This window comes from Etheostoma spectabile, chromosome 6 (genome assembly GCF_008692095.1).
Source record: "Etheostoma spectabile isolate EspeVRDwgs_2016 chromosome 6, UIUC_Espe_1.0, whole genome shotgun sequence".
Lineage (NCBI taxonomy): Eukaryota > Metazoa > Chordata > Actinopteri > Perciformes > Percidae > Etheostoma > Etheostoma spectabile.
The window spans coordinates 21,617,331-21,630,843 of NC_045738.1; the positions used below are offsets into that span (position 1 = coordinate 21,617,331).

Here is a 13,513-nt window from a genome sequence, read left to right on the forward strand (position 1 = left end):
CAAATATCCCATTTTACCCCCGACACCCAGCCAGTTCTGGTGTGACAATAGGGGATTTATTATGAAACTCACCTGGCCGGAGAGAGCAGTGCAATGGTTAATGCTCGCTATAACCCCAAGGATGTAATACTTAACCTATATGTATCTTTTACATGATAAGGGACAATACTCCTGAGTTAAAGATTCTGATGAATAGTATGTCTTTGGTGGCCTGGAATCATCATTAGCACATCTTTTCCACTGTCGCAAAAGAACATAAATCTGAATGGATGGAGATTCAAATACATACATCATATGTTGCTGTTTCACATATTTGGAGGAACCAAAAAACACTAAGTCAGGACCTTATCTGGACAGGGCTGGAGGAGTTGTCTCCTCCTATGAATTGAGCTACCACATGCAGCTTATAGCATTCAGGGCCAGCCCAGGAGTATCTGAACTAGTTTTCGAGTTACATTGTGTGAACTCAGAAACAACTGTCCATAGAGGACCCTGTACAACATCTGTACAACTTCCCAATAACATGATTCAGCAACCGATGGTGCACATTTTTACTACAGTGGAGCAATGTCAAAAGATTAATCTTTTTAAAAAATCTAATACAATCCCATAACAGCATTATATGGCTTCAAGTTGAGTACATCTGTGTCATTTCCCTATGTTTGGTAGTTTCTCTAAAATGTGTGTGCGAGATAGCCTTTACAGCGCTGTTCCATGTGGTTTCACTATCAGGACAAAGACGGCATTAAACGAGGAAACATAAACCTTACAACAGAAAAAAAGGAGTTATTTACAAGCCCTGACAGACTTATGCAAAATCCTACATTTATGGAATAAGATGTAACGCTGTACTATGATAAAGACTTCTCTCAACAATATACACTGCTGCACCTCTTTAACACGGTCATTGAAGAACTGAGAACGCAAATTGCAATCTTATGTAATGCTGCGTTCAACTGCAGATATATATTTTTTAATTAAAGGGAGGAAATATCAATTATTAATTATAAAAAAAAAATGGTGGCACTTTCATTGCCATCATGGGGAGTCCAAAGAGGGCTTTTTGAGCAGTGGCCTTCCCACACATATGAGTGTTTTAATTGGGAACACCTTGGTTTCAGCCATAAGACTACTGGCTATTTCAAGCTGGAGACTGTCAGTGGAAGGCCTGTGCATGGAGCAGGCATCAAGCCTAGAGGTTGAGAGGTGGTGTTGGTGTTCACATACCTTTAAAGAACAGGACTTAATGTGAACAGGCTGGGGGGAATCATAGACTGGCCCTTCTCAGGTGTCAGCCTCTATTAGCGCTGGAGAAAGTGGGAGATCAAGGTCTGACAGAGGCACATACACACACGTATATCTCTGCAAAGTAGTGGGGCAGATCAAATATGCTTATTACCCAGGTTACTGTGCCTTTTTGGCAAGGTCATGCATGACGCCGTCCCCACTTTGAACCTGGTGTTGTGTGTGTGTGTGTTTGTGTGTGTGTGTGTGTGTGTGTGTGCGCGTGTGTGTGTGTGCGTGTGTGTGTGCGTGCGTGTGTGTGTGTGTGTGTGTGTGAGTGTGTATGTGTGTGCACAACGAACATTGTTTTCATTCCCACCCCATCTTTGATTTCTCTAGTTGACTTTTACGCTTGACTCTTGACAGCAGAAAGCCTGTGTCTGACACAGGTGGCAATGTGTCCAATTACACAGGTTCCGTATGTGAAGGGTATTTGTGTATGTCTGTGTTTGTAATGGCAATCATTTTTTTGGGGGGGGTATCTGTAGAATCCAACTGCCACAGAAAAGCCTCTAACCAAGTGAGGCCAGTGACACGCACCTCAGATACCATCTGACTCAAATTAGAGTGGTTCTGGACGGTTCGGAGGGGCAGAGGCTTGTATACAGTAACTGACAACATTTCTACAAACCTATAGCTTGACGGGAACCAGGGACACGGGAGAGTAATGGTTCCAATTTGTTCTAGCTAATCTATCACCTGTTCCTTCTCTTGTCTCCAAGTGGTAGCAGTTACATCTCTGGACTCGCTCACTGACCCTCTCAAAGACTGGAACTGAGTAGGAAAGATGAGGAGGGAAGGAAAGTGTATGTGTGAGTTGTGAGTTTGCTGGTCAATCACTGAACCCTGCTCATGTTGGAAAAAAATAAACTCACCCGGGGCCTTTTTCATGTATGTGTTTGCTGGTCAAGCCTTGAACCCCCCCTGGTTTACAAATGGGGCTTCCTGTATGTAGTTGTATTAGTAGTGTTTATATATGTGTGTGTGTGTGTACATGGCGAGCGGCTGCTGAGTGAGGGTCAGTGCTGAAACACCATCCACTTTACAGTACACATGTTACAAGTGTTTCCCACTCGGCATCCTTGGGAGGGCAGCTTTGATTGGTCTTGCAGAATAAATGCTGCTGAAATTGCGAGCATTTTGCTGTAAACACATAGCAAGACACGGCCTCAAAGCGGTCTGCTCTCCGCTTGCGCCTTGTTTAAATAAATCAAATGTGAAGCCTTGGTCGAATCAAAGAAGAGCCGCCGGACATGATACGCACACAATCGTAAAACACACACTCACACACACACACACACACACACACACACACACATACATACATACATACAAATGACAGGTAGTTAAAAAGTTGCATTCAGAATTGATGAATACAATGCTGAATAACCTTTTTCTGCCTAATCCTGTCTTCATTAATCCTCCCTTTATTCTTCCTTGTACTCCTTTTGGTTTCATGATCAAATTAGGTGAATCCAAACAATTAAACTCGAGTGAGTAGAGGCATCAAAACATGTCTCAACAGATCAAGACATTTATTGAACCTTATCATGAATGATGCTTTTCTGACTGTCTATGTACTGTCTACACAACAGGAATGACTGCATTCCGCAAAGTCTCCTGCTCTTCATTCTTCCTCTGCTTCCTTGTCCTTGAAGAGAATAATTATCTTCACCAGAAAGCCATCTAACCAAACAACTAAAAATGTGTGTGTGCACGCCTGTGCGGCTGTGCGTGTGTACGTGTGACTGTGGGTGAAGGGGAACCAGTAGCATGTGTGGTCAATTCTAGATATTTCCAGCACAGCCTGACCTGGGGCAACCTCACACTGAGCCTGGATCCTGTCTGAGTTATTATGGAGGGTGTTGTTTGTGTGTGTGTGTGTGTGTGTGTGTGTGTGTGTGTGTGCAGGGAGAATGAAAGTGAGTGATTATGATTGAAGTTATCCTTCTGAGACAAGGATGGCTCTGCTCTTTAGTGGTTCAAGGGAAACACCTGACTGTAATTGTGCAATGTCGACATCTGCGCTTCAACTAAACACTGGAATCAGATGTAACCACAGCATAATGTAATAAAGATATGACAGGCAGTAACCCTGTTCAGTAAAACATCCTGTCAATAAATCACTTAAAGATGTAAAATCAGCGCAGTACATTACGCAGTTTTGAATACATAAATATACCAAAGTGTACCTAAATCTGTTTAAATATTTATTTAACCTGGACACAATACCGCACCTACTGCTGTTCTTCTTTCTCGCTCTTCTCCAAAGGCAGATCAGAGGTCAGTGCAGTATATACTCTCTATGAAAGGACAATTTCTCTTTACTCACATCAACCTGCCTCGTCTGTATACAGTGAAAACCCATCAGACAGGAATCTATTAACCATATAAGCTCAAAAGTTGACTGAAATTCTGATGTAATTCATGCCTCATGGAAAGGTCATGCACGCTGTAATTTGACAACTGGCGCCATCTGGAATGAGCAGAGGGGTAGATGGACATTGGTGGTGTGTGACTGTATTGTGTGATTTCAGTGGTGTACAGAAAGCTGCATTGTGTGATTCCAGGTGGACAGAAAAGCTGAGGGCTTTTCCGCTGACAGCAGGAAGGGATGGGTGTGGGCGAGGGGGCTATACGCTTCCCCAAACCATCATCAATAACACCTACAGTTCAGCCTGGAGCTCCCTTTTTATCTATATGCACAGTATGTGCTCGTGATTGTTTACATGTGGAAGAAAGACAGACTATATGTCAAAGTATGTCCATAGTTGTGTGTGTGTAGTATGTGTATGCATCTGCAGCATCTGGCCTATTGGGTTCAGGGAGCTGAACTCTGAAGGATGTCCTGCGCCTACACACACACTGCATGAAACCCTCATTGGGATAACAAGGTTGCACACTCTCATACACTCAAAAGCCCACTCGTGATTTTATTCATTGCTGTACTATTTGGGTAGGATGTCAGCCGCACCCTTGTGTCAACAACCTTAGCTTAAAGCTGCTCATATGGATATCATATCGATCTAAAAATAGACAACCAAATCCTGTGAAAGCCAAATCCACAGAAGCCCGACATTACACACACACACACACACACTTAAATCCGCAGGAGCTGTAGTCTGCTGTGAGTATTAACAATATCAGTGGCCTACTGTGGAAAACATCCGCAACGTCATTTAGACAGCTCATCGTCTGCACACACAGCAGAAAAGTAGACCTGTGTGGTTGGCTCTGGGATGTGTTTGATCAGTGTGTATGTGTGTCTGCTGCTTCACAGCGATGGACATGTCCCCTAAAATGGGATTAAATGTGAAACGGATGCCTTTAAATAGTAAAAAAGCATGTTAGCGTGAGTATACAAATGTTGCATGCATTGAACAATGTGTGTTGTGCGTGCATGACCCTCACCCGGTCCATTGAGGAAATCTTTGATCTGGAGGCAGAGCAGAGGGGGAGGAATGACCGTTTTACTGTCTACCTCTCCTGCTACTGTCTGCAGCCAAAACACATTGTAGTCCAGAGACTCTGGCAGAGTCTTTCCTGGGTCTGGATGAAAGATATTAAGAGATTAAAAAAAAGAAAAAAGAAGTGAAAAGGGGTAAGGAGAAAGGAAGAGAACAGGACAATGAAGTATTATACAATATATAAGAAATATTTAACATTCACTAGGCTGATAGTTTTCCTCTGTGAGTGTAATAGGTTTGTAGTAAAGGTTCGTGTACATTAAATAGGGTCTATATTTTAATCAGAAAATCCAATCCCAACCTATGGTATATCTTCCCCACACAAACTTTGTTATTCCCCCCTCCTGATCTCTCTTACCTAGGCACTTGTAGTCAGAAGCTACTCCTTTTAAGGCCACATCAAACACAGAAAGCTCCATCCTCTGCTTGCGGTGGTGGCAGCTGAGCAGAGCAGAAGGCTGCATCACTTGGATGTACAGGAGGGGTTCCAGCAGCTGGTCCCCAGCCCCTCTTCTCCCAGGCTGCCTTACGATGGTCACACCCAGGGCTTGGCGGGCTGAGGAGCGGCTGGGAGTCGGCAGGCCACTCAGGGATAGCAGGCTGCTTTTCAGCAGCGGAGAGGCCGGCTGGGAGTTGTTGCTGTTGAGGATGTCCTCGGCGGTTAGGCCAGCAAGGGAACCCTGGGCAGCTGGAGCTGGGTCTGGAGTGGGGGAGGCTGAGGCTGGAGGAGACTCAGGCAAGATCTCTTGCAAGTTAAGGGCACTCTTTCCCACCTAAAGCAGAAGTATAATGTTCAGTCAGTACTGTGTCAAGACACACCATCCATAGACTTCATTCCAATTATCTGAGGCATTGATTCAATGAGATGCTGGAAACATTACTAATATTTTGGTCCATTATAACTCGCCAGCCTCATGCAATTTAGACAGATCCTGTTGATCCTATCCATATACTTATATATACATCCATTGTTTTAGGGAACTGGCTGTTCACAAGAACACATTGTACTAAATAAAATGGCCACTCGTAGTTGCTGGTGAGCAAATAGACAGTGTTACCAAAAAGGAAAACGTTGAAAGTTCTAAATGTCAGTGACAACTATGTATTTGTTTTTCTATTTTGTGTGGGACATTGTTGAGTTTTTGCCCAGAAATATTTCACTTACAAATCAGCCCAGATCATATTGCCCCTGACTAAGTGCAAAGAGCACCCTTTTAATTTACATCATACATATACATGTGCATTTAAAGTCTTGAATCAGCTAGATGAGCAGTGACAGATTGAATGGAATAGCGCAATGACTAACTGTACCATACAAATCTGTGTTAAAGTTTAAATTCAGTTTTGTGCATTTGGACTTTATGAAATTACTCTCAGAAACCACATACCACCAAACCACCAAATTGTTAAGTTGAATTGAAAACTGTGTAATATTAATCATCTGTACTTAGATACCGCTACAATCCTTGCATAAATAACACATATTGCTATTGTGTCAGGTATGAAGAATTATACACAAATGAACAAACAAATCCAGGAACTGACTCTGGAATAGAAAAAGCTTCCATGGCACAGGCTTTTAGTTTACCTTCTCCCCAGGCTCCTTCTTGTCGGGTGTGCTGGGGGTATCCAGTGATGAGGGAAGGGCTTTTGGGGCACTGGAGCAAGCATAGGTCATGACAGACAGCCTACTAGCTGTGAGAAATATGTCAAAAGGGATGAAGCTGAGGTTCTTGGTGATGGTGGACTTGTGTGAGGGCCTAGCGATGCAGTGGTGGCTGGCCCCACTCTGCTGCTCTATTTGGACAATGCGAATGTGAGCGCTGTCACTCCCAAAGCCGCTGTCCTGCCCTGTTCCGCTGTGACGTGACAAAGAGTCGACACCTGCCGCAGGGTCTCGAATGCCACGCTTCTGCTCGTATCGACGCACCTGTACACAGAAACAGAGAAAGGTAAGGCGGTGTTCACACTGATGCTGATTTTGTTTTAGGCTTGAAGTCTACTGGAAATGGCTGGTGCTTCACTTTTATATAAAGAAAGAAGCTTGCTTTTGATTTCTGTTTTGTTTTTATATAACCCACTGCCACAACAGGATAGGTGAAAAGAGAGAGCATGATGTAAGGTGCACCCTTAAACAGCAGTTATTAAATCATGCAAGTAAAGGAAAGGTAGAAACTGAAAAACTACAAACACTATAATCCCTAAATACATAAAACATATGTTATTACACACACACACACACACACACACACACACACACCCGGTACCTGCTGCGTAACTTGAGATTCGAATGTGCATTAAAACAAACTGCATTATCTTAAACCAAACCAAGATGCTGTGTTAGATTCACAGAGAATGATCAGAGCATCAAATAAAAATTGGATCAGAGTATTCATTTTCTTTTATGCATAGTTTCTTTCTTGTTTGGATCTTGACTTTACAAGAGGACACAAACCAAATAACTTGCTCCATTGAAACCGTAGACAAATTGACCAAATAAGGAGAGCATCATATATAGCCACAGACATTGAAGCCATGCTCTGGGACTTTTCCTGCGGTCTAAATCATGTTGCACATTCTTGCAATATTGGAAATGTCTTTCAAAAAGAATCAAATCATTTGGTGCAGCGACAATGGTATTGTGTCTAAAGCAGCCGAGATTTCATGCCTGGCTCCAACTAACGCATGTCGGGAGAGTTCCAGCCGTTGTGGCAATAAAAAGAGTTCAGTAACAGATGATATAAATCAATGTGAGTAGGTTGCTGGGTTTCAAGGGACAATGAAAACAAGCATCTTTATTCTGCTACCAAAGCATGCCATCTTCAAGACTATAAAGAAGTCGCCACTGGCTCCCAGGGGACACGAACGAGACAAACATATAAAACTAAATGCTACCTATCAAATAGTAAATTACTGGACATGTAAATATAGAAATGACTTGTGTGGGTAAAAACAGTTGCAATAAACAGAAGCGTCAAAAATATGCATGGAATATATTTTGTAGATGCTGAGAAAAAAATTGAAGCCATTCATTTTTTTATATATTTAAGAAAATTTTAGTTTTTGACATTTTAGGCCTTTATTACACAAGATAGCTGAAGATGTGAAAGGGTGGAGAGCGGGGGAATGACATGTAACAATGGTCCGCAGGTCAAAATCATACTCCTTAATCAATACTTAATCAGGTGAGCCATCAAGGCGCCCCGAGCATACAGTGAAGCTAAGACCGTCGGAAGTAAAAATACATAAAAAGAGAAGACAAAGATGGTAAAGGCCATTTCAGTTTATTGGACCACTGCGTCATATCAATTAAACATTCCTCTTATAGCTGCAGGTTTGTCAGGTGCATCATGGATAGAATTGTGCTTATTAATCATCATTATTTCCATAAACATGTCCAAGTCCAACAGTTACCCCATTATTGAGGCCTTTCCCCCATGTTTCCCAGTCATGATAATGGATACAACGTCAGCTTCAATTAGCTACTGCTGTCTTTTGAAACATGATTGTGATGAATTGAAAATAGAGGAGACATACAGAAAGAGTTTTCAAAAGTCCCAAGGTATGTCCCATCTTGTCCCACCCTAGTCTGCTCCAAACTGCACATGGTTACTATTACAGCATGTACTCTCAGCTGCCCCTTTTCTCTCTCTACATCGCTCCCTCCCACCCACTCCATAAGAATTTTAAATGTATATTATTGCTGTGGCGGAGATAGTGTTTCAAGACCTCCAGGCAAATACTAAACCCACTGGCAGCACATTAGACAGAATACTTGACTTATTAGATATTTCCTATTCTAAACAGTGTCATCAAAGACTAAGAACAAGAGCCATATAAAACGCCGCGGCATGCCTGTTCTGTTCGTCCAGGCTCATGTGTGGGGCTTCTATAGAATCGGCCCTGCCAGATCCCTCTCCTTTCCCTGGCCTAATGAGGACAGGATGTGTGCACTTCTTTTCTGTAGAAATGTAAGATTTTCCAAGCAATGAGAAGGGGAGAGAAGGCAGAAAAGGGCCTGGACTTGTCTCCATGTGTGTTGTTTTAAGCCGGTGAAACTTGTACTGAGGTAAGGAGGTATTTAAAAAGGTATTGAACAAAGGCAAAATGTCCACTCCAAAGAGCGCCACTCGTTGGAAGGGACAAATAAGCTGCACAGCAGCTGGGAAAGAGCAAGCGCCAGGAGAAACAGCCAGATTCTCTTTACGCTTCTCTGTCTCTCTTCCCAAGCTTAGGCTGTACACATGCATTTACAATTACAGCAAATACCCCGTCTTCTCTTTAACCACCACTACTAAGAGAGTGCCCCCTAAGCAAATTCTTGGTCTATATTTAGATGTGCTTACAAGTGGAATAACGGATAATGGGGAACACAATTGGGGGCGTAGAGGGAAAGAGACAATGAAAAAACATACCACAGAACACAGTTGTTCATATAGTTTGAATCAATGCATGCAATCAGTGCATTCACAAACACATAAACACACATGAAGTCAGTTGCTTTCCCAGGGTTCGAGCTCAGCTATACATTTTAAAGTGCATGACTGGATTCCTTCCTGTTTCTAGGATCACTTATTTCATTCACTATGTTAAAGGTATACACAGAAAACATAAACCTATGGCATAGTAGTCTATATGCTTTAACCTTTGGCCAATTTATTCATTGACAGAGGGCAATAAATTCAGAATACAAACATGCACTGTAGCTGCAGGCATGGTCCCAGCTGAAATCCCCTATTCCAACCATTACTTTCTATTCTATTATATAATGGCTGCACCGAAGCACTGTTTCCAGATCCCAACGCAATCTTTCTCTGAACTTGGTTGATCATGATCATGCGACTACACACATATACACCCCACCAAACCCCCATCAGCCAATCATGAGGTCATCCCCTCAGAGTCTCTAGGCAGAACATTCTGGAAAATGGAGGATAATCCCCAAAGTGTGAAACCATGAGTCTCCCAAGTGCCAATCATATCAGAGTGCATCTGTACGACTTCTGACCCCTATTTCAGTCAGTGTAACTCAGAACAGCTTGGCTAGAGGAAGGCTAATATGCGGAAGCAAATGTCACATCATCCAAATGCCACCCGTTTACAGTGTTGGCTGGCTAGTCGAATATGACAACATCCCTTTTACATCTGAATACCACATATGCAGTTGATTGTTTCCAGATGAATGAAAAGTAGGTTGCAATTCAGGTTCAGAGATCAGGGAACATGAAAAATGTGGATTTTTTAAGATGGTAGAGAAGTCCATTGTAGCGCACAGGAAAGGATATAAGAAATAAAGTTGAAGTAACAAAGGTGACTAATATTCCTTTCAAAAGAGGCCATTTAAATGCCACACATCCTAACTGAAGTCTGGATTATATATTAAAGCGCCAAGGGACATGAAAAACACCCAAAAAGAGAGCAAAAAAAGCACTGAAAAAGACAAATATATCACTATATTTTAAGCATTGCACAAAAGAAGGGTGTGAGAAAGAACAAAATGTAATAACTAAACAACTAAACATGTGACAGGAACACTGAACGATTATGACAAGAGGGCATCGATGCAAAATGTCTGTCGTGACATAATCCAAGTACTGGTGAATGGAAATGTTGGTTGACTGACATAACTGGTAAGTGACAACAGTGGTAATTGTGGGAGAAAGTCAAGGCAGCAGTATGAAAAGAACTGGAACATTAGTGGTGAGTGAAATAGGTCAGCAACTTGACATCATTAGAGAAGTACAGAGTTGGGGACAACGTTGTCAGAGACAGCCATAAAAAGATTACATGCACATGTTTGATAAAAAAAAAAAATGTATTGTGTTTCCCTTTCTGGCTGTCAACCCCTCAGGTTATCCCAACATTGCAATAAATATGCTTGTTTGTTAATTTTAACAGATATGACAGTTAATGTGGAGAAAAAACAAGCTGCAATTAGTAGCATGTTTAAAACTAAATGAAACTAGTGGCAAGGAATTTCAGTAGTCAGAGCAGTCAGGTGAGGTCCTTTTAGGAACGGAGCTGCTTTTTATGCATTTCACGTTAAAAAAAAGTAGAATGTTTATCATAATTTTCCCATGATCTCTTGTAACTACAGTAGAATTTCATTAAAAAACATGGAAGTCATATAACTAAATCTTTCTGACAGAACTATTCAGTTGAGCCACTTGCCTGCAGGACGCCTGCATGGAAATTAACTTCTGTATCTCGACTACATCAGAGTTTACAGGTTAGGCCCCTGCTGTGCACCCCGCTATTGTTTACCAGAACCATAAAGCTGATAGCAGGCCTCTGTGCATTTGTGCTGATGGAAGAAAACCTCAATGCAGCAATACCTCATCTTAATCACAAATAATAACAATGATACTTACCCAAATGCCATAAAGACGGCAATTCATTCTCTCATTTTCTTGAGGTAAACAGAGGGGGGAAGACATTTATAATATGAGGTCACCGCTCTTGCCCTAATAGCGGTCACAAAGCTTTTTTTGCGCATCAAAGGCAGTCATTTAATACATTCAACTTTGTTTCAATAACAAAGGCAACCTGCTATGCACTTCAGCTGAACCACAACAAAGAAGCAACGGAAGGTCTCGACCCCGGAGCTTGCAAATGGATGCTGAGTGCTTCAGAGTGACTGTCAACTGTATTTTAAACACAGTGTATACTCCAAAGCTCTGGGCGCCGAGTGGGGCCATTTTAACAAGCTCCTTCCACCCAGTAATGCTGGTGGGTGGGTTTACTCCTCCAGGATTTAACAGCATGGGAGACAATATCCTTTTCGTTTGCCCTTTTCCATAATCTAGGCCCCCCAAGCATCTCCCTCAATTTGGGCTTTGAAAAGCATTAGAAAAATAACAATGTAAGAATATTTAGTTTACCATGTTAGACACTCTCCTGTTCCCCTGATGCCATGTGACATTCAGGGGGGAGAGCAAACATCTGCATGACAGTAATAATTTATGCATGTTGACATTCCTAAAGCGCTGGGTCAGTTGGAACACTTTCCATCCGGAAAAGACCTACAGGAGGAGAAGTGAGGAGAGCCGAGGACTGAGTACGACACGGAAAAAGAGGAACGCCTATGAAACACCTAACTGAAAAAACTAAGAAAAGATGAGCAGACAAGAATACATGATTACAGAGATGTTTATAGCTGCTTCGTGGCTTTGAAAAGCCCTGGCTCTAAAACAAAGATGCAAAATGATAAAGGCTGCAGAAGGAAAAAGAAGAATTGTGAAAAGGGTGAGTTAATGTGGTCCATCTGGGGAACGACAGTATGCTGCTCAACTAAAACCTGGCTCTGGGATATGTGGCGGCCAAAGCCTCTGTTTAATAATTGATTAAACTTCAAAACCGATTCTCTCCTATCACCGCATATGACATTAGTTTGCTAACAAATATTTTTCCACAAATAGAATACGGCTTGCCATTGCTTTGTTAAAAAAAAAAAAAAGCAGAGCTGGATCCGGAGCTCGAAGCTGTTCTTTCAGCAAGCTGCAGGGTTGTGCGCAACATGTTGCGTTTAGGACCAATGCCTTCCCGGTACGACTCCAGGCCCTAGGAGAAGCTTGCCAAAGCCACCATGACCCGCTCGTAAGTTTTAGCAATCAAGAATGATTTAAAAGGTCTGACAGACACCACCCTTAAAGCTCAACGGGAGACTTATTGCTTTAGTCATTCTCAAAAGATGCACCCATCTAAACCCAAACCCTGATTCAGATCCACCAATCAAAGCCAATGCTTGGGTTAGGGGTGATTGTGAGGACACGCAGAAATTACCCAATATCGCTACAATAACACTGGCTGTTTGTATAAGCAGGATGCAATGCAGTTGTATTACTTAGTGAAGAAAGTTTTCAAAAATGCCAGACAACCAATTCTAGATTAACACCACAAGTGTGTTAGTGAAAACAAACAAAAAGGAAAAGTGGCTTGACCGGAATGATGTAAGCATTCAGAAATGATACACAGATTCTCTCAGCTCATCCAACATAATCTCTTGGTTGGAATTGGCTGCTGCGTTCTGGACTTTATCACCAAATGCTTCCATCATTAATGATAAACAAGATATCAGCCATATGGTAAACAAACCAGGGACAGTCGAGACATCGACATTTTCTGATAAAGTTATCTAAAGCTAGATGGAGAACTTGGCAGAAAGAACGTGGTTGAGGGATAATGAATGGCATTTGCACAAAATATCTCTATTAACTCCTTGTCTTACATCCCTCGACAACAGTAACCAGAGCCCTAACATTTTATTTGGTAACTGATTAAATTAGGATGAAGGCCAGATGTGGAGTAAGGTAAGATTAGAGGACAAGCTACAACAAAAGGGAAAGTGAGAGACAGAGGCACCCTGGGGTCTCCCCTAATTGCTATGATCCTGACCTCCATAGCAGCAAAGTCATCATTAGACTTTCTTTCCTTTGTCGTCCCTTCTTTCTTTCCATGGGAACGGAGTGGAGAACAACTGGCTCTTATTAGCTGTCACCGTCCCCATATAGTTTTGAGATATGTGTAAGGGTAATTTTCTAATCTAATATTCAGGCTCCGGTATTTACACATGCCATTAGTCCCTGAGTGAGGTGGGCTTGATGTTGGCGGTGGCATCTAAAAGTTGTGCGTGTGAAATGTCTGTGGCTGAGCTACTGTGAGAAATCTTGTGTGTAAATGAAAAGTTAAAGATCTACGTTTATAAGAGAATGTGTTTGCAATTTGACTTTAAATGAATATTACTTGTTTGTTTGGTCCATAAA

General features: G+C 42.0%; 1 protein-coding gene across 4 annotated transcripts in view; it reads right to left on the reverse strand.

The window, feature by feature from the left end:
* The window catches only part of vps13b (vacuolar protein sorting 13 homolog B), a 354,534-nt gene that overhangs the window by 101,277 nt on the left and 239,744 nt on the right, over window positions 1-13,513 (reverse strand). For all 4 annotated transcript variants that reach the window (XR_004332501.1, XR_004332502.1, XM_032519244.1 and 1 more), the window contains exons 35-37: window positions 6,340-6,681; window positions 5,110-5,524; window positions 4,696-4,833 (exon numbers count right to left, since the gene is read on the reverse strand). Coding sequence is in view for 2 of the 4 variants with exons in the window: in XM_032519244.1 (XP_032375135.1) it covers window positions 4,696-4,833; window positions 5,110-5,524; window positions 6,340-6,681 (895 nt within the window). In the remaining 2 variants the exon portion in view is untranslated. The remainder of the gene's footprint in view (window positions 1-4,695; window positions 4,834-5,109; window positions 5,525-6,339; window positions 6,682-13,513) is intronic.